The sequence below is a fragment of the Pistacia vera genome, unplaced genomic scaffold, assembly GCF_008641045.1.
Source record: "Pistacia vera cultivar Batoury unplaced genomic scaffold, PisVer_v2 Contig129, whole genome shotgun sequence".
Lineage (NCBI taxonomy): Eukaryota > Viridiplantae > Streptophyta > Magnoliopsida > Sapindales > Anacardiaceae > Pistacia > Pistacia vera.
This window is the reverse complement of record NW_022195346.1, coordinates 1,283,104-1,307,948: the sequence shown is the minus strand read 5'-3', so window position 1 is coordinate 1,307,948 and position 24,845 is coordinate 1,283,104. Positions and strand designations below refer to the sequence as shown.

At 32.0% G+C, this 24,845-nt stretch overlaps 1 protein-coding gene across 3 annotated transcripts; it reads left to right on the top strand.

Moving 5' to 3' along the window:
- The first annotated feature begins 241 nt into the window (after positions 1 to 241).
- Positions 242 to 24,845, top strand: LOC116121908 (probable LRR receptor-like serine/threonine-protein kinase At1g29720). Of its 3 annotated transcripts, XM_031407815.1 has the most exons (18): positions 14,820 to 14,989; positions 17,575 to 17,743; positions 18,475 to 18,546; positions 19,360 to 19,431; positions 19,784 to 19,855; positions 19,954 to 20,025; positions 20,129 to 20,200; positions 20,280 to 20,351; positions 20,468 to 20,539; positions 20,628 to 20,696; positions 20,805 to 20,870; positions 21,875 to 21,937; positions 22,031 to 22,096; positions 23,181 to 23,231; positions 23,315 to 23,356; positions 24,111 to 24,154; positions 24,531 to 24,649; positions 24,774 to 24,845. In XM_031407815.1, exons 1-18 carry the CDS (start codon positions 14,884 to 14,886, stop codon positions 24,798 to 24,800), a joined length of 1,326 nt encoding a protein of 441 aa, XP_031263675.1. In that variant the 5' UTR covers positions 14,820 to 14,883; the 3' UTR covers positions 24,801 to 24,845. The 3 variants fall into 3 exon arrangements, 2 of the variants coding, with proteins under 2 accessions (XP_031263676.1, XP_031263675.1); XM_031407816.1 differs by lacking the exons at positions 14,820 to 14,989; positions 17,575 to 17,743 and adding an exon at positions 242 to 365; XR_004126799.1 differs by lacking the exons at positions 24,531 to 24,649; positions 24,774 to 24,845 and adding an exon at positions 23,015 to 23,046.

The following is a 24,845-nucleotide window of genomic DNA, read 5'->3' as shown; positions in this document are numbered from 1 at the left end:
AAATTTTGTTATTTAATCGAACCTTAGGAATAACTGTCATTAACTGTATCATAAAACATATAGATAACATAAACCCTGAGTGAGTAGGGTGGTATTGATAGTTTTTAATATTCCTGGGGCATTTAAAATATTAGCGGGTATAAATAATATATTTGTATTCAAATAATGACGGGGGCGCCATTCTAATGAGTCTATTCAGCTGCTGTACTTCGAGTGATAGCTAAGAAATTGGGCGCCAACTCCTGAATTCTACAGATCCTTGCCAATTAGGGATGCTCCCGTTAGCCATTCAACGCTCGGAGATGGCCAAACAACACCATCATTTGTGACCGCACAATTGGCTCCTTCTCTCACATTACAAACATGTAAGTCCCCCTTACTTCTTCTTCTTCATCCTCTTATCTCTAGTACGTTCTGATAAGAAATTTAACATGATCGATTTCAATTAGGTGAAATTGAATTGATTTACTATTACTTAATTTTGCAGGAACCAAAATGAAATTATCAAATTGAGCTTTAAATGATATTAAAGTTAATAATTTAATTTTTTTGACCTAATAAATTCTTAACTTGATAGAAAGCTAGATGATGTCTCACCTATCTCAAGTTCGAATCCCCCGTACTCAATTCACTCCATAAATCTCTCCGTTTCCTTGTTCTGTTTCGGCTTTTGTCAAGTTGTTTCTGAACACGTTAATTCGTAATAAGAGAGGATATTTTGTGCTTCAATGTTAAGTCATGTAGAAGTTTATATCAGAGTTATGAAATTGGCGCTTAGTTTTGCAAGTTTCACTTGGATAAGGATGCAGGCCTGAATTGTAGTTTTAGTTATTATTGAAGAGAGTTCAATTTCAAATTGTTCTATACTTGTTGAATTGTGAATTTTACCAAATTCTTTCTTTCAATTTCGAAGGAATAATTCTGCAGTCTATAATGATTTATTTCAAACTATGTAATTGTTATGGAATCGGATATAGTTTTTTTCATGGGGACTTCGTCTTTGGTGCAAAGGAAGTTTTTATTTCATTGTATTGAGATCACTTTCCTCATTACAACTTTTCCCTCTTTGAACTGCAGCAAGCTCAAAGTTTGAGTCTTCAGGGCTCGCTTCCACGGGAATTGGTGAGCCTTATGTATCTCCAGAAATGTAAGGACATTTTATCATATCTCGTTAACACTTATTGGACAGGTTGTGCTCTATGTCTTTGCCATGAGATCTTTCTATAATAAAAATTTTCTTATAATTGTGTTAGTTAGGAATCTTTTCTTTAATAGATTATGAATGTGATCTGTTTCATAATAGACAATTCTAGTAAGCAGGTTAATTTAGGTTAAAACCCTAGTTGTTAAGGAAATTTAGATTTTCTGTGTCCAAAATAGTTTTTTAATGCTCAGAAACAGTTTTCTGTATTCTCAATTAATAAGAACTTGGCTGATTAATTGTTTCCAGGATCATTAAAAAAATTGTCATAAAGAACCTCTATTTTCTGGAAGATACATGTTAGTTTCACTGTTTAAAAATCATTCTGAATGATCACATGAGAGTTCCTATTAGAAAGTTTCAATATGTTATTACACAATTTTAACTATCCAAACACGGAATTGAAAACAAAAAAAATATTTTTTGAGTTCTCATTCTTTAAAATAATAGTGAATACAAGATGAAGCTAACGTAACCTGAATCATCCTTTGGACATAGGCTTTTAGAATAAGGTTATGAATAATTTAATATACCAAGGCGCTCTTAAGAGAGGGTATGGATATACTACAGTAGCTTTTAGGGTGATATTATAAATACGCTAAAAGTATGTGTTAGAGGTCTGAAATGCTGAAAGAACATGGCATTCCATCTCTGAAATCCTTGTCTTATTGGCATCTTAACTTTAACTTGTTTCAGGAGAAAATTTTTGTATGTAACATATTCTTCTCCTTAACAGTGACCTAGCCCGCAACTACCTAGTGGTACACTTCCAAAGATGGGCTTCAATGCAGCATTTGACAATATGTAAGTAAAAATACAACTTTTTCTGGTTTAATGAAGGGAAATTTTTACTGACCCCTTAATTTCGTGGACTTAATATAAAAAAGATTTCTGTGGTTCCAAATTCACCAAAAAGTACCCTTTTCATTGATAAATGTCAGAAATGATCACTTGACCCTTTGATGCTTAATTTCAAAGAGAGTAAACATAAGGGTACTTTTTGAAGAAATTGAACTATAGAGACCTTAGTGTATTAGAAAGGTGTAGAAAAAATTTCCTTGATGATCTTGATCAATTCAGGGTTTACTTCTTCATGATATGAATAATGAATAACGATATGAATAATGAATAATTGTATGCAGCTCCCTTACCGCCAAAACTTATCAGGGGAAATTCCCACCGCTGGGGATACTTTACCAATCTCACTTTCTTGTATGCTTTGATCTTCAAAAACAATGCTTCTACTATCTCTGGGAAAATCCATATTGTTTCAGTTCTTTTCATAATCTCAGAAAAACAAAATTTAGGAACTTGAAGCAAACAGTTATCTGGTCCTGTCCTGAGGAGTTGGAAATTTGGTCAACTTAACAACCTGTATGGTATCTTAACTCTAATTGATATTACATTTGCAATTGTTATTGAGAATAGTAATCATAAACTACGGTGGTTTGGTGCCATGACTATGCAATTTCAGGGAACTTTCCTCCAATTATTTTTCTGGAAGGTTGCCTATAAAACTAGCAAAACTGAAGAACATGAAGAAGTTGTAAGTATTTTCATATATTTTCCCTCCAGTCGAGATAGTTTAAAATCAACAGAATACCTTTCACTTTGATGTGTGCAGTAGAATAAGTGATAATAGTTTTACATGGCACCGTACCAGAATTTATTGGGGATGGACTAATCTTGAAATGCTGTAAGATCTTGATCGTAGCAAATTTGATTTGAAATGCATAAGAAGGATTGTGATATTAGATAGATCCTCATTTTTTTTTTGCCCACTTCCGCTGTGTTGCTGCTTTATGAAGGGAAATGTATTCAAGTGGACTAGAAGGACCTATCCCTGCTACAATTTTCGCCTGGGAAGTTTGGATGACCTGTAAGTAGAAGAACTTTCTAACTTTTTCCCTATTAACTGTAGGGACTTGAATTTTCAACTACAATTGTAATCTTCTTTATATACAGGAGGATTACTGATATGAATGGCCAAAGTTTCCTTTTCCAAATCTGACCGCAACCTGTTCAAAAATTGTATGTTTGGTGCTTCTGATTCTTTGTATTATTTATTTAATGCTAAGCTTCGTATATAGAAGTAATTGCTGTCAGATCACTCAGTTACGTGAAACTTGTCTTCAGGATTTTGAGAAACTTGAATATGTCAGGATCTGTCCACACCATAATTTCGAAGTAACCACCACATGTAAGGCTACACTCACCATGTTTATATCTGTTTACAAATATTAATTGCCATGCTTATATTGATGTTTTAATATCACCTAGTAAATTCTTTCAGAACTTAAGGACCTCAGTATCACTGAAGTTTGAAGAACGTAAACTCACAAGAATAAGAGACATGATTCTTACCTGGTGCCTTAGTCACCTGTGAAATCTTACAACAATACACCTCATGTTTGTTTACATGTTATAAAATGGAGTTGATAACCTTAAGCTTGGCTCTGAAAAATTATGATATTCAGCATGGTTGTTGATAGCTGGTTACTACATTTATTGTGAAAGGGTCTTTCCTATTTCAAAGTGGTATTTCCGTGCAGATGTGTGTTCCTGGTAAATAGATTGCAGAGTAACTTGGACCTGGAAATTCTCTATCTAAACTTAAGTACATGGCTAATTTTGCATGTTTCTATATTGTTAAATGATTTATTTCAATGTTGAAGAAGCATGGTAAATAAATTAGGAGGAAAGTCGTGGTATTGTTACATAAACATAAAAGTGAATTATTTTTGCACATATTAAATATATAGGAGTAGATGGAGCTGAAATATCATTTAAGAAGTAAATGGTGGTAACTGTAAGATAAGGCCTAAATGGCATGATCCTTCTTGTGCTAATCAACATATTGTTTTTTTTTTCCACTTAAAATGTTTTATGTTCCTATCAGAGTGGAAGTATTTTCTTATAAATGGGCCTCAAAAAGGCATGGAAAACATGATGAACCTAATTTTAGGCCTGACAAGGCATGAGACCCATACCATGTTTCTTGTCAGTTGCTATGGTATTGTCTCAATCATACTTGTATTGTGTCTATCTCATGTTTCTGCTGTGTTCATGCTATGTGACATATTTAGTAATAAATTTAAACTGAAGAACTATTTTTTTCCTTTACCTTTACGTATAACTTCAGTCTTTATATTTCCTTAAACTTTTGTTAGTATTTATACAGCGATCTGACCTTTACAAGCTGGAAGGAGAAATAATGGCATTAGAACGACTCCAAACTTTATGTAGTCTCTATTTTCTGATGGAAATTGTTGTACTGTTACAATTACAGTGAAGTATTATATCACACTAAAATATATCACATTCTTCTTATTAGGTTCTTGAGTGGCAACATGCTCAGTGGAAGCATATCAGAAACATTCCTTGACACATCAAGTATCGTATGTTCCTACTTAGATGATTTGGTTTGATTTTCAACTTGATATTAATATAGTTTTTTTTTTTAGATTATCTTTGAGGTCCCAATCCTCTTTTTTACTCAATAAAAATACTATCAACTAGTTATCTTTGTACAAATTTTGAGGCAATAATAGTATTTTCTTTTGGTGGGTGTAATAATATTCATTTGCCCATTGCCAAAAAAATAGAAAAGAGAGAGAGAGAGAGGAGATTTCTTTCAATGCGACGTCCCATCTTTGAGTACATAATGAGAGGTGATTTCATAAACATAATTGTTGCTTCTCCATCTAGGACTCAGGTGACCTGGTTGCTTCATGATATCTTTTATACAAGCACATGCTGTTAACCATTCTTCCACCTGCATCCTTCCATGCATTACCATAAAACAATCGAAGTAACTTCTCTCACAGGTACAGCATTGATATTGCATTACGACTCAATTCAAGAAGGTCTAGGCATCACCACCACCTTCTGTCAAGCTGTTTGCCAAACCTGGTTACCTGATGTATGCTCCAATATTGGCCAACTGCTTCCTAATAGCTCAGAGCTTGAGTTGTTTTATTAAATGTATAGAAACTATATTGGAGCTTAGGGAGGGACCTACCCTATTGACAAGGTGCTGTAACATTGTCCTTTGGTAGCATCTTTAGAGTTAAGTGATTAGCTGTGTAGTATTTACTTCCGGTATAATTTGAAACCTGGATGGAAGTCCAGATTTAATAATTTTGAACCTGAAGCTCCGTAATCAACACATCTTCATAACATTTTTTGAAAATGCTCTCTTATTTCAAAATCTGTTCTTCTATGTCTTAATCGATTTCTTGTTGTTGACTTGGGATGGCATGTACATTTCCTCTTTGTTTTTTGTGGCACAAAAGGTCTTTTCCACCATCAAGATTATCAATTTGGTTAGTTCTAATGTTGCTTTTCATTTGAGGGCCACTATTTGAATTTTCTTTTTCTAAATCTAGTAACTATTCATTGTACAATTATTTAATCTAAAAGTAGATATATGAATTTATTTTTTATCCATTGTTTGCAGTGACTTTCCTTAATAAATTTACACCACTAAGTAGTTGTCCAGAGAACAGGAAACAATTCAAATTATAATAATGTCAGCTTAGTTCCCTTTAAATCTTCCACTCATAGTCTTCTTAACTGTTTTATCAGTAATCTAAACATGTTCCGAAGCTTCTATCAAAGAACAACATGTAAGGCTTCTCTTATTTCTTTAAGGTAACAGTACTTTGAATTTATATTACCCTTACCTCAAAGCTTCTCTAGTACAGACATTTGCACCATAAGAAACAACACATAGACCTAACTATCCGTATTGACTTAATAATATTATCTAAAGATTGACCGAAAATTCACTCTATTTTTGTCCTTTCTTATTTGTCTTAAAAAATGTGTGATATCCATTCACTTGATCAAATCCATTTTTGCAAATAGAACGGAAAAATAGAAAATCACATGTACAAATAAAGCTAAAATACAACAATATGTGAAGGATGTCTTTTACAGTTCTTTCTCTGTTTTATTAACATGTTTCATATTTTTCATAAGATGATAACATAAATATTAATTTTTTCAGTTTGTTTTAAGAAAATGTAAACCAGGCATTCTCAAAGTTTGAAAATACAAATTAGAACTTCTTATTTCATTTCAATTTTATTTTTGAAAAAAAAAATAACAAATAAATGAAGAATGCTAGCCAAATTTCTCTAGATATTCATGTTAGTTTCTCATAGTCTGCATAAAAATTTAAGTGGAATTGATTCTTTATATGATGTCAACAATGTGTAAAATCATAACTCTCTTCACTTGTAGAATCTTTACATGCTATAAGAGCTTTGTTTGTTAGGGATCGGATATAATGTATCAAACTTGTGAAGGTTACCTATATTTGTATACTAACACATCTAGATTTCATGTCATATAGAAGTGGAAATCTTTCATGCCCAGAATATCCCGCTGTAAAAATGTAAGTACGATTTCCTGGATCAAAATGTGATTTGCAATTTTTTGAAACTTTTCAATTTGAATACAATCTGATTTCGGAGTACTTTCTCCAGCAACTTCTAGGACTTACATTATATTGAGTATTGTCTCCTCATTTAGTACCAATAGACTGTCTTGTAGCATCAGTATTGCAATGGTATTAAGATAGCTAAGCTTAACAGATCTTTTGTTGTATTGGTTTTAGAATCAGATTTATCTATAGCTGACCAAAATAGCAGTGACTAAGGCTTTGTGTAGTAAGATTAAGCTATATATGCTGGTCAAAATAACAGAGTTTTGATCATGCACTTGGAAAATTATTTCAATGGTACTAATGATTGCATTACATAGTGCCAGATTATCGGTCACTCCTATAAATTGTGGAGGCTCAAATGTAATTATAAACAATACCATGTATGAAGGTGATGGTGCTGAATATGGAGCCACATTGAATTTCGATCAGGAGGCTCAAATGTAATTATAACAAATCGATCTATATATACTTTTGTTCTTCCTCTGTTTTTTTCTACTTCTACTGTGTTTCATATAGTTTACACAGTATGATCTCATCATTTATCTTTCACTTTGCAGAACTTGCTTACAATGAAGGTAACTGAAAAATGTGATGTATATAGTTTTGGAGTGTTAGCATTGGAAGTGATCAATGGAAAGTATCCAAGTGATATTATTCCTATCTATCTCTCCTTTCACTTGGGAGAACTTGTTGCTGAACAATGTTTTGGACGAACGCCTTCCACTCCTCTACCTACTATTCAAGATCAACTGATAGCATCATAAAGCTAACATTGATTGCTTGGATTCCAATCCAAATCTAGGCCAACCATGAACATGGTTTCTATATGTTTTGAGTCGCAACGGATATTCTCTAGATGCCTTCAACAATCAAACCAAGACACCTGATTGTGATAAATGTCTTCAAGTTTGCAAAAGATAAAATAATTTGTGTCATTTCTCTTTTGGTTATTGTATGCATTTAGTTTCTGGGCATTGCATTTTTTTTTTTTTTAAATCTTTATGTATAGCATGCTTCCGAGAGGTTAGGCTTATTACGTCCCCTCTTTAGGTGTTTTGATTTCTTTTTGTTTAATAAAATTCCCTCATTTGTTGAGGTTTATCAAAAATAAAAAGTTCCAAGAAGAAATATGTTTAACTTGCTTGAAAAAACTTGTAAAAAAATATTAAAATATTGTTAAAATATCTAGATCATACCTCAAAGAATTTAATGTATCTAATAGTATCTAAGTCTAAGGAAAAAAAAAAAATAGTATAGAAACTTGGCAGATGGATTATAATGCCTGCCGAGTTTACAATGTGGGACCTCATTTCCACATTTTTAATCTAATCATTATACTTTAAAATAAATGAGATGTTAATACGGATTAATGATGTTATAACTAGAAGACTAAAATTCATTTCTCTGTATGTTTTGGGTCCAACGAAAAGGAGATAAAGTAGATAAAGTTGGGCCCAAATGTGGTGCTCAAGTAAATTAGGAAGTAGCTCTAAAGCTTAAGTGACTTTGAAGATGTGAACTGAATCTCTAAAAATTGAAGTTTTCTTTAAACAGCCTCAGAATCCCAAAATTAGTATTTTTCTATTTGTTATTAGATTTCAGAAAAAAAGTGAAGAAAAATATTTGTAATTCTTCACTCCCCAATTTACCTGTTTTCAATTCTAGCTGATGGGTTCCTATTATGGTTTATTCGAGTAGAGCTAGCATAGAAGAAGAGCTTCTTGGAGTAAAGTTATGAAATATTCTTTTATGAAACATTTGTTAGTTCTTGGTTAGGGAAATGTAAAGAAAATTTATTAATTTACCATAAATGTTTTAATATACAAGAATAAATCAAGTCAAATTATAAAACAAAATAAGGATATTTTGAAATTTAAATAAGTTCAAAAAGAACTCAAGGAGAAGCTCAAAATTTGATAAACTTATTTTTAAATCGGGAAAATGGCAGAAGAAGCCCACAGAGCGGTGTTTAGGTTTGAGATGGGTCTCCAGGAGTGGGCACAGAAAGAGCTGCAAAAACGAATCTACAGTACCTGCCTCAGCAATTCGAGTAGCAGAAGGCTTGATGGACTATGGAGAAGTTTGTCAACCACCAGTATGATATTCTAAGGAAACCCTTGGTCCTATGGAAAAGATAAGTATGGGCCGATGGGTGTGGAAATGCAAGGAAAGCTATGGGTAAGGTTGGAAGGAGCTTACGGCCTGTGATTAATTATGTTAAATGCGCGGCGTATATCACGCATCGTCGTTACGATAAGGGAAGGGGAATCCTATAAACAGTGCTAACTCGTAGATAAACCAAGCCAAATAGCCTCGTTGTCTGGCATGATAACTTTGTAGTCTTCTATAGGCAGCGAAGGACCGCCCCCACCCTAGGCTTTATATATATATAATTCTTCTCCCTTTGACCTTCATATTTCTTAAACTTTTTTATCCCCTTAATATATGTTTTTTTTTTTTTTTTTTTTTACTTTGATCTACCTCTTCATTAAACATAATTTTGGGTTCCCCACTGTCAGTAATAGTGGCGGACCTAGGATTTTTGCTGAAGGTGGGCCTCTGCGGCTCCGCCATGTTGTTGCCAAACCACTAGTGAAAATTTAAAAAAAATCCACAAAACCTTAAGCAAATGAAATGATACAATATCAAGAACCTGAAAAGAAAGAATGAAATAACATAATACTTCCTACTTGATAAATCTATGAGAAGCAAAAGTTTGAGCAAATGTGTTGAAAATAACATCCAATTCAGAAGGAAAACAAAAAAAAATTTTATGCACAAAGACCTCTTCGGGAATCTAATTAACGATCCTAAATCCATATAATCAAGAGTTTATAACAATCACAATCCACCAAAACTATTCCACACAAATTTCTTATTTTTTCTCTTTTTTTTTTTTCTTTTTGGCTTCCAAAGTTATAATATAAAATTTCATGACTTTGATCAGACCTAGCCTAAGCTAAAGTAAACCAAACATAATCACAGTAACGTCTATTACTTTTAATATGAATTAATTAAAAAAAAAAGGAATTTATTGGTATAAACATAGATAGTAACTCAAATTTTTTAATAATTTTGAGCAGCTAACGATGACGTTTGAAATGTAAGAAAGTGGTGGGTGAAGGATAAAATAAACATCCAGTAAATAAGTTAAGGTTCAATTTGGGAAAGCGAAACATTCTTAGACACAAATACAAAACAAACTCACAAGATCCATGCCTTTTCCCATCAAATTAGAATAAAAAACAAACATGATTCAACTATAAAATAAATTAAATTGAAATGACCAATACACATATCTAAAACTGATAAACAGAAAAAACCGAGCTAATTGTGGCACCTTGAGTAGTAAAACTTCAACATTTTTATCTTCAAAGTTTTAAAAGCGAATAGCATGAGAAAGAGAATGAGAGAGTAAGAAATTTGGGGATAAAATCTAAAAAACAGGTGGAGCCATGAAAAAAGTTTTAAACTTTTAATGATGTGGAGTGAAATATATATATATAGAGCAAGTTTTTTGTGAGTATGAATATATAATAATTCTATTTTTTTTAAATCTGAAATAAGCCTGAGTATATATTAATAGCAATTTTTGTGGGCCTACATATCAGTAATTTTTTTTTTTTTAAATCTAAAGCTTACCCTCAAATGGGCTGGTTCCGCCCCTGTTCACTAGCAATGACTTGATAACATACACTCATTTATAATTAATTGGTTGTGTATATAGTCATAATTTTATGAAAAGTTTCATATGTATATACACAATATATATATGTATGTGTGAAAAGTTTCTCTTTATATATATGTGTGTGTGCCTAGTAAGAACACAGTATTAACGTCTAATTGCCCCTCCTCAATTTGCAGAAAATGTAATACAATATACTGTTGCAAAAATTTAAAAATATATTTCTTACTTCATTTAGTAACCAATAATTGCCAAATCTATATCATAAATTATGAATTTAAATCAATTCTCTCCCCAACCCACAACCTGAAATTCAAATCAATAATTCTTCAACCTGAAAATGTTCATGTTATAAAACCAATCTTGCTCTTCTTCTTTTCTTTTATTTTCTGTTGTGTTCTGCCTGTGACAACATATGCTTAGCTTCCAGTCATTTTAATTAACTTATTTTCTTAATTAATATTTTAATCTAATTAATTTTATGAAAAATTAATTTTTTTAATTAATAATATTTCTCATTCATATTATTATTAATAAGGGAGATTGTCAATTAGGGTACAATGTTTGCATAAAATGATAAAAAAAAAAAAAAGGACACAGGTTTCAAATTATCAATTTAAGGATACTTAAAGAAGATTGCAGCTAAATTTAACATGAAAAATGATAGAATTACCGACTGATGTGTACCGAATTGTGCACCGAATGACGTGACAAACCTGACCGTTGATTAATATTAATTGATAAAAAATAAACGGTCAGGATTGTGCTACGTCATTCGGTACACATCAGTCGGTAACTGTAGCATTACCCATGAACCAAGGGCAACTAGTAATTACGTAATAAAGTTATAAAAGAAAAGCAAAAGCAGTCGATAAGAAAACTTTGACATCATAATTTGACACATGGATCTAACAAATACAAAGAATTAACATAATTTTAAAATTAAAAAAAAAAAAATCATCTGCCAAATCGCTTGGCTGGGTCCAAGTCATGAAACCAAAGGGAAAATTACAGATGATAGATCAAACCCTGTAACATCGAAGTTTTAGATTTCCAATTTTATTTATTTCACGCAGCACAACATCAAACATTATCCAATCTAAAACATCAACAAAATTTTTATCAAAATCATTGAGAAACTCAAACACCCAAAAGAGCAAGATAAGAAACAGAGAAACCAACTCCGCATCAGGTTTCGCAAAGCCACAGTGGCATCGCATGTGGCGGAGCAGGGCTACAGCTGTATTGATTTTTTGTGTTAGATATTAAAAAGAGAGAAAAAAGAGTATAAGGAGATGCAAGATGGGTGGCTTCGATTTTTTGTTATAGAATTTCTTAAAATTAGAATACAAACCAGTCAAATTATTTTATTCTTTTGGATTTTTCAAATCAGAAATTGATTCAATTATTTACTATTATGGTTTTTTTAAATTTTAGAGTTTAATTTTAAATTAAAGGAAATTAATATATAGGGTATTTAAGTCTTCATACAATTTCTCTTAGATTTAAGGGAGAACGACTTTTTCCCACCCAAGGTTTGATGAAACGGCACTTTTCACCCATCAAGTTTCAAAATGACACTTTATCACTCTTCGTTAGGTTGTTAGTGTTTTCAGTTAATATTTGACTAAAAAGACGAAAATATCCTTAAATATATTTCTTAATTAGTTTATTATAAATTAAATTAGTTATTCAAAGTCTTTATTCAATTATTTATTAGTCCAAATAAAAGATACATTTTTTCTTTATTTATTTAATTAATTAGGAATATTGATTTTTATGTAATTAGTAAAAATGAAAAACATTATAAATAATAGTGATGTGATATTGATGACATTATAAATAAATACTAAGATTATTTAACTTTAAACAATTTTATAGAATACTCCTAACTTTTTAGGTGAGGTTAACTATTTTTTTTTTTTTTGAATTTTTAATATTTGACTTTTTGGCTAATTAAAAATAATAAAAATTTATAAAGTAAAATATTTAGGATATTTTCATATTTTCAGTAAAATATTAATGAAAAAATAACAGAAAACTAACGAATAGTGAAAGATCATTTTTGAAACTTGATTGGTGGGAAATGTCGTTTTGTCAAACCTTGGGTGGGAACAGTCGTTCTCCCTAGATTTAACTACAATCTAAGTAATAAGTATCCTTCAATTGAAAATTTGAAATTGTGACCTTTTTTTTTTTTTTATCATTTCACAAAAACATTTTATAATTAATTATATGCATATTATAATTATTACTAAAAATAATTTAAGATAATTAAAAAAAATTAACAATTGGGGCGCCATTCCGTTTCTATGAGCCTTATGGAGACATTGCTGAGACATTGAACTCTAAACTCGTGAATCCGAATGTGGATCCTTGCCAGTCAGGATGCTCCCGTTCCCATCCAACTCACAGGAGAGGAGCAGGTGAACAATAACACTTGTAACCGTAGAAAGGTCCTCCTTGCACATCATTGGCCTCTTTACAATTCAATCTTGATAATGTTTTTCTTCAAGATGATTTGCACGAAGAAATATAGATGACTTTACCTAAGGTTTTGCTAAACCGAGGGGGTCAATATTGTTTATAAGTTATACAAGTCACTCTATGGATAAAACAGGCTTCCATACCTAGAACCATAACTTACCACATAACTTTTTTACGGAGGATTTCAACTGCCCAAGTCAGACTATTCTCTCTTTATTAAAAGAGATAATTCTCACATGTGATGATCTTGGTCTATGTGAATGATATTGTCATTATAGGGAACAATTATGCCATGATTGTTCAAACTAAAAAATTGTTGCATTCCAATTTTAAATTGAAAGATTTGGGTTTATTGAGGTTATTTTTAGGGTTTGAAGCGGCCAGGTCTTCTAAATGAATTGGTTTTTGTTAACACAAGTATGTTTTGAAACTTATCTTTGAATCTGGCCTTTCTAGATCAGGCCTTCTATAGTTCCTATGGACCAAAATTCGAAGATGACTTCTGCAGCTTATTGATCAACTACTTAAACCTCTTGATGATTTTCTTTTATTTGACCCAGGCAGTTTTCAACGATTGATTGGCAACTTGTTATATTTAGTATGACAAGACCTGGCCTCACTTACTCTGTTAATGTGTGAGCCAATTCATGCATAATCCCAAACAGTCTCACTTGAGTTGCTCTAAATTTTAAGTAGTTAAGTTAGCACTTGGTTTGGGTTTATTCTTTCCTACTGATAATTCCATAAATTTGATGGCTTATAGTGATTTTTGACTGGGCATCTTGTCTCATGACAAGAAAGTCTATTACGGCTATTGATCTTTCTGGTTCTCCCTTATCTCTTGGAAATCCAAGCGCCAAGCTACCATCTCTAAGTCTTCGTCTAAGGTTGCATATAGGGCAATGACATCTACTGTATGTGAAATTGTTTGCTGGCTCAACCTCTTACTGAGCTTGGTTTCTCCAGTTTGCTTCGTTACTTTGTTTTGTGATAATTAGGCTTCTAATCATATTGTTTTTAATCCTATATATCATGAGCCCAAACACATTGATATTGACTGACATATTGTCCATGAGAAGCTTAAGGCTGGTTTGATTCAGACGGCTTATATTCTTCTCAGTCAAATTATTTGTTTACCAAAGCTCTTGGCCATAGGACTCATCATATTTGTTACAAGTTGGGATGTTCTTAATCTCTATCACCCTCCAACTTGACGGGGTATTAGTAATATCTTTACAGTTACAGTAGTTAGAATAGAGCTGAGTTGTTGTAACAGTTAAGCTGAGTTGTAAAGTGTTATAGTTAGTTGACTAGAGTTTAGTTATATTTTACTGGAGTTAGTTACAGTACCATATAAGTGTTGTAAGTTCTAGAAGTAATCAATAACAAACGGTATAATTCTTCCCCAATTTCTCTGATTTAATCGATAACACATGCGAGTCTCCCTTTCTTCTTCTTTCTTTTTCAGCCTCTATCTCTGTGAAGTTTTGATGAGAGATTAACATTAATCGATTTCAGTACATAAAATTGAATTGATTTACTATTTACTTAATGGAACCAAAATTGAAATTATAAATTGACTTCAACATGATATTAAAGCTAATAATTTAGTATAATGTTAGAATTTTGCTTAATAATTTAATGTTTTGGATCTAACACTTTCTTAACCAAGATAGTAAAGCGAGATGTCTCATCTATTTCGAAAATAGTGGACATTTTGTGCTTCAAATGTCGATTCACGTAGAGATTTATAATCTAAAATATTATATACTTATATTTTAGAATTTGGGGTTTTAGTTAAAGTTATACTTGGATATGGATGCAGGTAGGACATTGTAGTTTAATTTTACTTAAGTGGGCGATAGTTGAAGGAGTTCGATCTCGATTGTATTCTACTGGTCCATCATATGATGTCGTCCACAAGATCTAGGAATCCATTTAATATATCAACGACTTCAATTATATTATAAATCTAATCTCCCACACATCCTCTTCTAAACCTGCAGCCTGAAATTCACATCCGTTAACCAAAAAACAAGATATTTTTCAACCTGAAAAATGTTCATCTTCATCAAACCGTTGTTGCTTCTACTTTCTCTTGTTACTTTCTCTTTCATTCTGCCTGAAACAACATATGCTCAGCTTCCATTGCATCCCGGAGAAGGTAATTTTAATCACTCATTTATAGTTCCCAACTTCTTTGTCATATCTTAGCTGTTATCCAATTCGTAATATTTAATCATTATGGTATTTTTTTCCTTTAACAGTTAATTTATTGAATTTCAGAGAATCGATAAAAGAGAAAGGATAAATTATACTGTAATTATATAATTACCTAAATTTCATAATAGATATAAACTTACTTAAGACTATTAAATAAGACATGATTAATTTATTTAAAATAAAATTTAATACGGTAATTGGTTTGGAATTTGGTTGCTGTAAATAAAAATCTTTTTTTTCAATTTATTTTGGAAACAGTAAGTATCAAAATAATCGTTTCTAAATAATTTATTTAACCTTACTTACAATTTTATATAGCAATGGATGCAACATTTGATCATATTTGATGGAGAAAATTTCAACCACATAATATTTATTTCTTTATCAAATCCAAATAAGGTGTCACTTTTGTTGTCACTAACAATTGCATAAATAGATAGATCATTCAAAGACGGTCGTTTTAATATTAAAATTCGTGATGAATTTCTAGTCACAAGATTTTGACGATTGGATTTTAGTAATAGGTAAATGAATTTCTAGCTTATGATAAATGAAAAAAAAAACTAAAATAAAGTATTTAAGACTTTTTTTTTTTTTTTTTTTTTTAAAGTTAACGGTAAATCACCATTAAGTGTCCCTAAATTAAAGAAAATTGAAACTTGTATCCCTTTTTTGATTATTTTGATAAAACATTGTACCTAAATTGATAATATGCCTTCTAAATAATAAGAGATTGAGAAAGATATTGAAAATAGGGAAAATTAAAGAGGTAAGGGTAAAAAGTGACAATAAATTATAAAAAAGATTTATATAATATAGTAATTAATTTATACATGGGGTTTGTAATTAAATTTAAGGTTTATTTCATTTGTCCCTAGTGATAATTAAATTGGGTCCAAAGGGCCCTAGTGATTTTCCAACATTATTAAATATAACCCCAATAAAATATCATAATAAAATATCATAAAACCCCTCATAAAGAGTTAAAAGACATAGAGCCATTGAGGTTTGATATGATAAAAAAATATCCTTGAGCATGTTTGGCTTATTATTTCTACCCATATTTCCAATCTTATTCTTTAAATAATGTTTGGCACATTATTCTAGAAATATTACCCTATTTTTTAATTACTTTTAGATCCCATAAGGTTATTAATTTCATAAATACCCCCTGAAAAAAAGTTTAAAAATTAACAAACACACCCCCATGACCCATACTTGCCAGATTCCGGCAACCACCGTCGATGGTAGCCGGAATCTGCCACAACGGTGAATTACCAACAGGAACTAGCTAATAATTCACCGATCTGGCCTTTTCCAGCCAGATCCACAGTGGATCTGGCCGTCAGCGATGGCCAAAGAAATGGTCAAATTTTGGCCATCATTGACCGAAAACGACGATCATATCTTGCTGACGGTCAGATCTGGCCTTTTCTGGTCATCATTGACCGAAAACGATGGTCATATCTTTGGCCGTCGTTTTAGCCTTTTCCGGCCGTCGCGGCCATAGTAGGCCGTAGATTTGGCATTTTCCGGTCATATCCGTGGTGGATTTGGCCGAAAAAGGCCATAACGACGCATTACGACACAAATCCGACCGGTCTGTGTCGTATCGCGATTTTCCAGCCAGTTTCCGACGATGGTGGCCGGAATCTGGCACTGCAGGTGGTGGGGATATTTTTGTCATTCTATATATTGGGGTGTTTAATTAAATTAGTAAACCTAGGGGCTTTTTTTATAAATTTTTAAATTTTACCTCGTAATACTCCCCTATTCAACCACCCAATATTATTCCCAAAATCATATCCAAAATAATAAACCAAACGTACCCCTTGAAATTTCTAAAATAATAAAAATTTCTCTGGTCAATTTGTTTTATTATTTTGGATATAATTTTTGAAAAAGTAAGAGTTAGGTGGGAATAACGAGATAAGATATGAAAAAAACCTCATAGGTTTGTTAATTTACTAAACGCCCATGTAATAAAAACATTAAAAATTACAAAAACACCCCCACCTACCCATTGAATACTAGCAGCCTGCCACCACTGCCAGAGGGTGGCTGGAGTCACCGTATTGGAGCATGACCAATAGGATCTGACTGATTATGCGTCGAGATGACTTTTTCCAAATAGATCCACCTTGGATCTGGTCATTGATGGCTAGATCTGGCCATGTTTGATGGTCAACGACAGCCAAAGATGTGGCTATCGTTGATGGTCAATGAATATTTACTGAATTGCCCTCTCATTGTTAATATTAACACATAAAACTTAACAACATAGCAATTTCTGTTTTCCCATAAATTTTATGAGAATTTTTGTTATTTAATCGAACCTTAGGGAATAACTGTCATTAACTGTATCATAAAACACTATAGATAACATAAACCCCTGAGTGAGTAGGGTGGTATTTGATAGTTTTTAATAATTCCTGGGGCATTTAAAATATTAGCGGCGTATAAAATTAATAATATTTTGTATTCAAATATAATGACGGGGGCGCCATTCTAATGAGTCTTATTCAGCTGCTGTACTTCGAGTGATAGCTAAGAAATTGGGCGCCCAACTCCTGAATTCTACAGATCCTTGCCAATTAGGGATGCTCCCGTTAGCCATTCAACACTCGGGAGATGGCCAGACTAACACCATCTTTTGTAACCGCACAATTGGCTCCTTCTCTCACATTACAAACATGTAAGTCCCCCTTACTTCTTCTTCTTCATCCTCTTATCTCTAGTACGTTCTGATAAGAAAATTTAACACTGATCGATTTCAATTAGGTGAAATTGAATTGATTTACTATTTACTTAATTTTGCATGGAACCAAAATGAAATTATCAAATTGAGCTTTAACATGATATTAAAGTTAATAATTTAATTTTTTTTGACCTAATAAATTCTTAACTTGATAGTAAAGCTAGATGATGTCTCACCTATCTCAAGTTCGAATCCCCCCGTACCTCAATTCACTCCATTAAGTCTCTCCGTTTCCTTGTTCTGTTTCGGCTTTTGTCAAGTTGTTTCTGAACACTGTTAATTCGTAATAAGAGAGGATATTTTGTGCTTCAAATGTTAAAGTCATGTAGAAGTTTATATCAGAGTTATGAAATTGGCGCTTTAGTTTTGCAAGTTTCACTTGGATAAGGATGCAGGCCTGACATTGTAGTTTTAGTTATTATTGAAGAGAGTTCAATTTCAAATTGTATCTATACTTGTTGAATTGTGAATTTTACCAAATTCTTTCTTTCAATTTCGAAGGAAATAATTCTGCAGTCTATAATGATTTGATTTCAAACTATGTAATTGTTATGGAATCGGATATAGTTTTTTTTCATGGGGACTTCGTCTTTGGTGCAAAGGAAGTTTTTATTTCATTGTATTGAGATCACTTTCCTCATTACAACTTTTCCCTCTTTGAACTGCAGCAAGCTCAAAGTTTTGAGTCTTCAGGGCTCGCTTCCACGGGAATTGGTGAGCCTTATGTATCTCCAAGAAATGTAAGGACATTTTATCATATCTCGTTAACACTTATTGGACAGGTTGTGCTCTATGTCTTTGCCATGAGATCTTTCTATAATAAAAATTTTTCTTTATAATTGTGTTAGTTAGGAATCTTTTCTTTAATAGATTATGAATGTGATCTGTTTCATAATAGACAATTCTAGTAAATGCAGGTTAATTTTAGGTTTAAAACCCTAGTTGTTAAGGAAATTTAGATTTTCTGTGTCCAAAATAGTTTTTTAATGCTCAGAAACAGTTTTCTGTATTCTCAATTAATAAGAAACTTGGCTGATTAATTGTTTCCAGGATCATTAAAAAAAATTGTTCATAAAGAACCTCTATTTTCTGGAAGATACATGTTAGTTTCACTGTTTAAAAAATCATTCTGAATGATCACATGAGAAGTTCCTATTCATGAAAAGTTTCAATATGTTATTACACAATTTTAACTATCAAAATACACTGTAATTGAAAACAAAAAAATATTTTTTTGAGTTCTCATTCTTTAAAATAATAGTGAATACAAGATGAAGCTAACTGTAACCTGAATCATCCTTTGGACATAGGCTTTTAGAATAAGGTTATGAATAATTTAATATACCAAGGCGCTCTTAGAGCGAGGTTATGGATATACTACAGTAGCTTTTAGGGTGATATTATAAATACGCTAAAAGTATGTGTTAGAGGTCTGAACTGCTGGAAAGAACATGGCATTCCATTCTCTGAATATCCCTTGTCTTATTGGCATCTTAACTTTAACTTGTTTCAGGAGAAAATTTTTGTATGTAACATATTCTTCTCCTTAACAGTGACCTAGCCCGCAACTACCTAAGTGGTACACTTCCAAAAGAATGGGCTTCAATGCAGCATTTGACTAATATGTAAGTAAAAATTTACAACTTTTTCTGGTTTAATGAAGGGAAATTTTTACTGACCCCTTAATTTCGTGGACTTAATATAAAAAAGATTTCTGTGGTTCCAAATTTCACCAAAAAGTACCCTTTTCATTGATAAATGTTCAGAAATGATCACTTGACCCTTTGATGCTTAATTTCAAAGAGAGTAAACATAAGGGTACTTTTTGAAGAAATTTGAACTATAGAGACCTTAGTGTATTTAGACTAAGGGGTTAGAAAAAATTTCCTTTGATGATCTTGATCACAATTCAGGGTTTACTTCTTCATGATATGAATAATGAATAACGAATAATGACTAATGAATAATTGTATGCAGCTCCCTTACCGCCAAAAACTTATCAGGGGAAATTCCCACCGACTGGGGATACTTTACCAATCTCACTTTCTTGTATGCTTTGATCTTCAAAAACTCAATGCTTCTACTATCTCTGGGAAAATCCATATTGTTTCAGTTCTTTTCATAATCTCAGTAAAAACAAAATTTAGGAACATTGAAGCAAACCAGTTATCTGGTCCTGTCCCTGAGGAGTTTGGAAATTTGGTCAACTTAACTAACCTGTATGGTATCTTAACTCTTAACTTGATATTACATTTGCAATTGTTATTGAGAATAGTAATCATACAACTACGGTGGTTTGGTGCCATGACTATGCAATTTCAGGGAACTTTCCTCCAATTATTTTTCTGGAAGGTTGCCTATAAAACTAGCAAAACTGAAGAACATGAAGAAGTTGTAAGTATTTTCATATATTTTCTCCTCCAGTCGAGATAGTTTAAAATCAACAGAATACCTTTCACTTTGATGTGTGCAGTAGAATAAGTGATAATAGTTTTACTGGCACCGTACCAGAATTTATTGGGGGATGGACTAATCTTGAAATGCTGTAAGATCTTGATCTGTAGCAAATTTTGATTTGAAATGCATAAGAAGGATTGTGATTTAGATAGATCCTCATTTTTTTTTTCTGCCCACTTCCGCTGTGTTGCTGCTTTATTGAAGGGAAATGTATTCAAGTGGACTAGAAGGACCTATCCCTGCTACAATTTTCAGCCTGGGAAGTTTGGATGACCTGTAAGTAGAAGAACTTTCTCAACTTTTTCCCTATTAACTGTAGGGACTTGAATTTTCAACTACAATTGTAAATCTTCTTTATATACAGGAGGATTACTGATATGAATGGACCAAAGTTTCCTTTTCCAAATCTGACCAGCAACCTGTTCAAAAAATTGTATGTTTGGTGCTTCTGATTCTTTGTATTTATTTATTTAATGCTAAGCTTCGTATCATAGAAGTAATTGCTGTCAGAATCACTCAGTTACGTGAAACTTGTCTTCAGGATTTTGAGAAACTTGAATATGTCAGGATCTGTCCACACCAATAATTTCGAAGTAACCACCACACTGTAAGGCTACACTCACCAATGTATTTATATCTGTTTACAAATATTAATTGCCATGCTTATATATTGTATGTTTTAATATCACCTAGTAAATTCTTTCAGAAGCTTAAAGGACCTCAGTATCACTGAAGTTTGAAGAACGTAAACTCACAAGAATAAGAGACATGATTCTTACCTGGTGCCTTAGTCACCTGTGAAATCTTACAACAATAACCCTCATGTTTGTTTACATGTTATAAAATTGGAGTTGATAACACTTAAGCTTGGCTCTGAAAAATTATGATATTCAGCATGGTTGTTGATAGCTGGTTACTACATTTATTGTGAAAGGGTCTTTCCTATTTCAAAGTGGCATTTCCGTGTAGATGTGTGTTCCTGGTAAATAGATTGCAGAGTAACTTGGACCTGGAAATTCTCCATCTAAACTTAAGGACATGGCTAATTTTGCATGTTTCTATATTTGTTATAATAGATTTATTTCAATGTTGAAGAAGCATGGTAAATAAATTAGGAGGAAAGTCGTGGTATTGTTACATAAACATAAAAGTGAATTATTTTTTGCACATATTAAATATATAGGAGTAGATGGAGCTGAAATATCATTTTAAGAAGTAAATGGTGGTAACTGTAAAGATAAGGCCTAAATGTGCATGATCCTTCTTGTGCTAATCAACATATTGCTTTTTTTTTTCCACTTAAAATGTTTTATGTTCCTATCAGAGTGGAAGTATTTTCTTATAAATGGGCCTCAAAAAAGGCATGGAAAACATGATGAACCTAATTTTAGGCATGACAAGGCATGAGACCCATACCATGTTCTTGTCATGTTGCTATGGTATTGTCTCATATCATACTTGTATTGTGTCTATCTCATGTTTCTGCTGTGTTCATGCTATGTGACATATTTAGTAATAAATTTAAACTGAAGAACATATTTTTTCCTTATACCTTTACGTATAACCTTCAGTCTTTTATATTTCCTTAAACTTTTGTTAGTATTTATACAGCGATCTGACCTTTAACAAGCTGGAAGGAGAAATTAATGGCATTAGAACGACTCCAAACTTTATGTAAGTCTCTATTTTCTGATGGAAATTGTTGTACTGTTACAATTACAGTGAAGTATTATATCACACTAAAATATATCACATTCTTCTTATTAGGTTCTTGAGTGGCAACATGCTCAGTGGAAGCATATCAGAAACATTCCTTGACACATCAAAGTATCTGTATGTTCCTAACTTAGATGATTTGGTTTGATTTTCAACTTGATATTAATATAGTTTTTTTTTTTAGATTATCTTTGAGGTCCCAATCCTCTTTTTTAACTCAATAAAAATACTATCAACTAGTTATCTTTGTACAAATTTTGAGGCAATAATAGTCATTTTCTTTTGGTGGGTGTAATAATATTCATTTGCCCATTGCCAAAAAAATAGAAAAAGAGAGAGAGAGAGAGAGATTTCTTTCAATGCTGACGTCCCATCTTTGAGTACATAAATGAGAGGTGATTTCATAAACATAATTGTTGCTTCTCCATCTAGTGACTTCAGGTGACCTGGTTGCTTCATGATATCTTTTATACAAGCACATGCTGTTAACCATTCTTCCACCTGCATCCTTCCATGCATTACCATATAAACAATCGAAGTAACTTCTCTCACAAGGTACAGCATTGATATTGCATTACGACTCAATTCAAGAAGGTCTAGGCATCACCACCACCTTCTGTCAAGCTGTTTGCCAAACCTGGTATACCTGATGTATGCTCCAAATTATGGCCAACTGCTTCCTTAATAGCTCAGAGCTTGAGTTGTTTTATTAAATGTATAAGAAACTATATTTGATGAGCTTAGGGAGGGACCTACCCTATTGACAAGGTGCTGTAACATTGTCCTTTGGTAGCATCTTTAGAGTTAAGTGATTAGCTTGTGTAGTTATTACTTCCGGTATAATTTGAAACCTGGATGGAAGTCCAGATTTAATAATTTTGAACCTGAAGCTCCGTAATCAACCACATCTTCATTAACATTTTTTGAAAATGCTCTCTTATTTCAAAATCTGTTCTTCTATGTCTTAATCGATTTCTTGTTGTTGACTTTGGGATGGCATGTACAATTTCCTCTTTGTTTTTTGTGGCACAAAAGGTCTTTTCCACCCATCAAGATTATCAACTTTGGTTAGTTCTAATGTTGCTTTTCATTTGAGGGCCACTATTTGAATTTTCTTTTTCTAAATCTAGTAACTATTCATTGTACAATTATTTAATCTAAAAGTAGATATATGAATTTATTTTTTATCCATTGTTTGCAGTGATCTTTCCTTTAATAAATTTACACCACTAAGTAGTTGTCCAGAGAACAGGTAAACAAATTCAAATTATATCATAATGTCAGCTTAGTTCCCTTTAAATCTTCCACTCATAGTCTTCTTAACTGTTTTATCAGTAATCTAAACATGTTCCGAAGCTTCTATTCAAAGAACAACATGTAAGGCTTCTCTTATTTTCTTTAAGGTTAACAGTACTTTTGAATTTATATTACCCTTACCTCAAAGCTTCTCTAGTACAGACATTTGCACCATAAGAAACAACACATATGACCTAACTATCCGTATTGACTTAATAATATTATCTAAAGATTGACCGAAAATTCACTTCTATTTTTGTCTCATTTTCTCATATTTGTCTTAAAAAATGTGTGATATCCATTCACTTGATCAAATCCATTTTTGCAAATAGAACGGAAAAATAGAAAATCACATGTACAAATAAAGCTAAAAATACAACAATATGTGAAGGATGTCTTTTACAGTTTCTTTCTCTGTTTTATTAACATGTTTCATATTTTTCATAAGATGATAACATAAATATTAATTTTTTCAGTTTGTTTTAAGAAAATGTAAACCAGGCATTCTCAAAGTTTGAAAATACAAAATTAGAACTTCTTATTTTCATTTCAATTTTATTTTTGAAAAAAAAAAATAACAAATAAATGAAGAATGCTAGCCAAATTTCTCTAGATATTCATGTTAGTTTCCTCAATAGTCTGCATAAAAATTTAAGCTGGAATTGATTCTTTATATGATGTCAACAATGTGTAAAATCATAACTCTCTTCACTTGTAGAATCTTTACATGCTATAAGAGCTTTGTTTGTTAGGGATCGGATATAATGATATCAAACTTGTGAAGGTTACCTCTATATATGTTATACTAACACATCTAGATTCTCATGTCATATAGAAGTGGAAATCTTTCATGCCCCAGAATATCCCGCTGTCAAAAATGTAAGTACGATTTCCTGGATCAAAATGTGATTTGCAATTTTTTGAAACTTTTCAATTTGAATACAATCTGATTTCGGAGTACTTTCTCCAGCAACTTCTAGGACTTTACATATATTGAGTATTGTCTCCTCATTTAGTACCAATAGACTGTCTTGTAGCATCAGTATTGCAATGGTATTAAGATAGCTAAGCTTAACATGATCTTTTGTTGTATTGGTTTTAGAATCAGATTTATCTATAGCTGACCAAAATAGCAGTGACTAAGGCTTTGTGTAGTAAGATTAAGCTATATATGCTGGTCAAAATAACAGAGTTTTGATCATGCACTTGGAAAATTATTTCAATGGTACTAATGATTGCATTACATATGTGCCAGATTATCGGTCACTCCATATAAATTGTGGAGGCTCAAATGTAATTATAAACAATACCATGTATGAAGGTGATGGTGCTGAATATGGAGCCACATTGAATTTCGATCATGGAGGCTCAAATGTAATTATAAACAAATCGATCTATATATACTTTTTGTTCTTTCTCCTCTGTTTTTCTTCTACTCTCTACTGTTGTTCATATAGTTTACACAGTATGATCTCATCATTTATCTTTCACTTTGCAGAACTTGCTTACACATGAAGGTAACTGAAAAATGTGATGTATATAGTTTTGGAGTGTTAGCATTGGAAGTGAT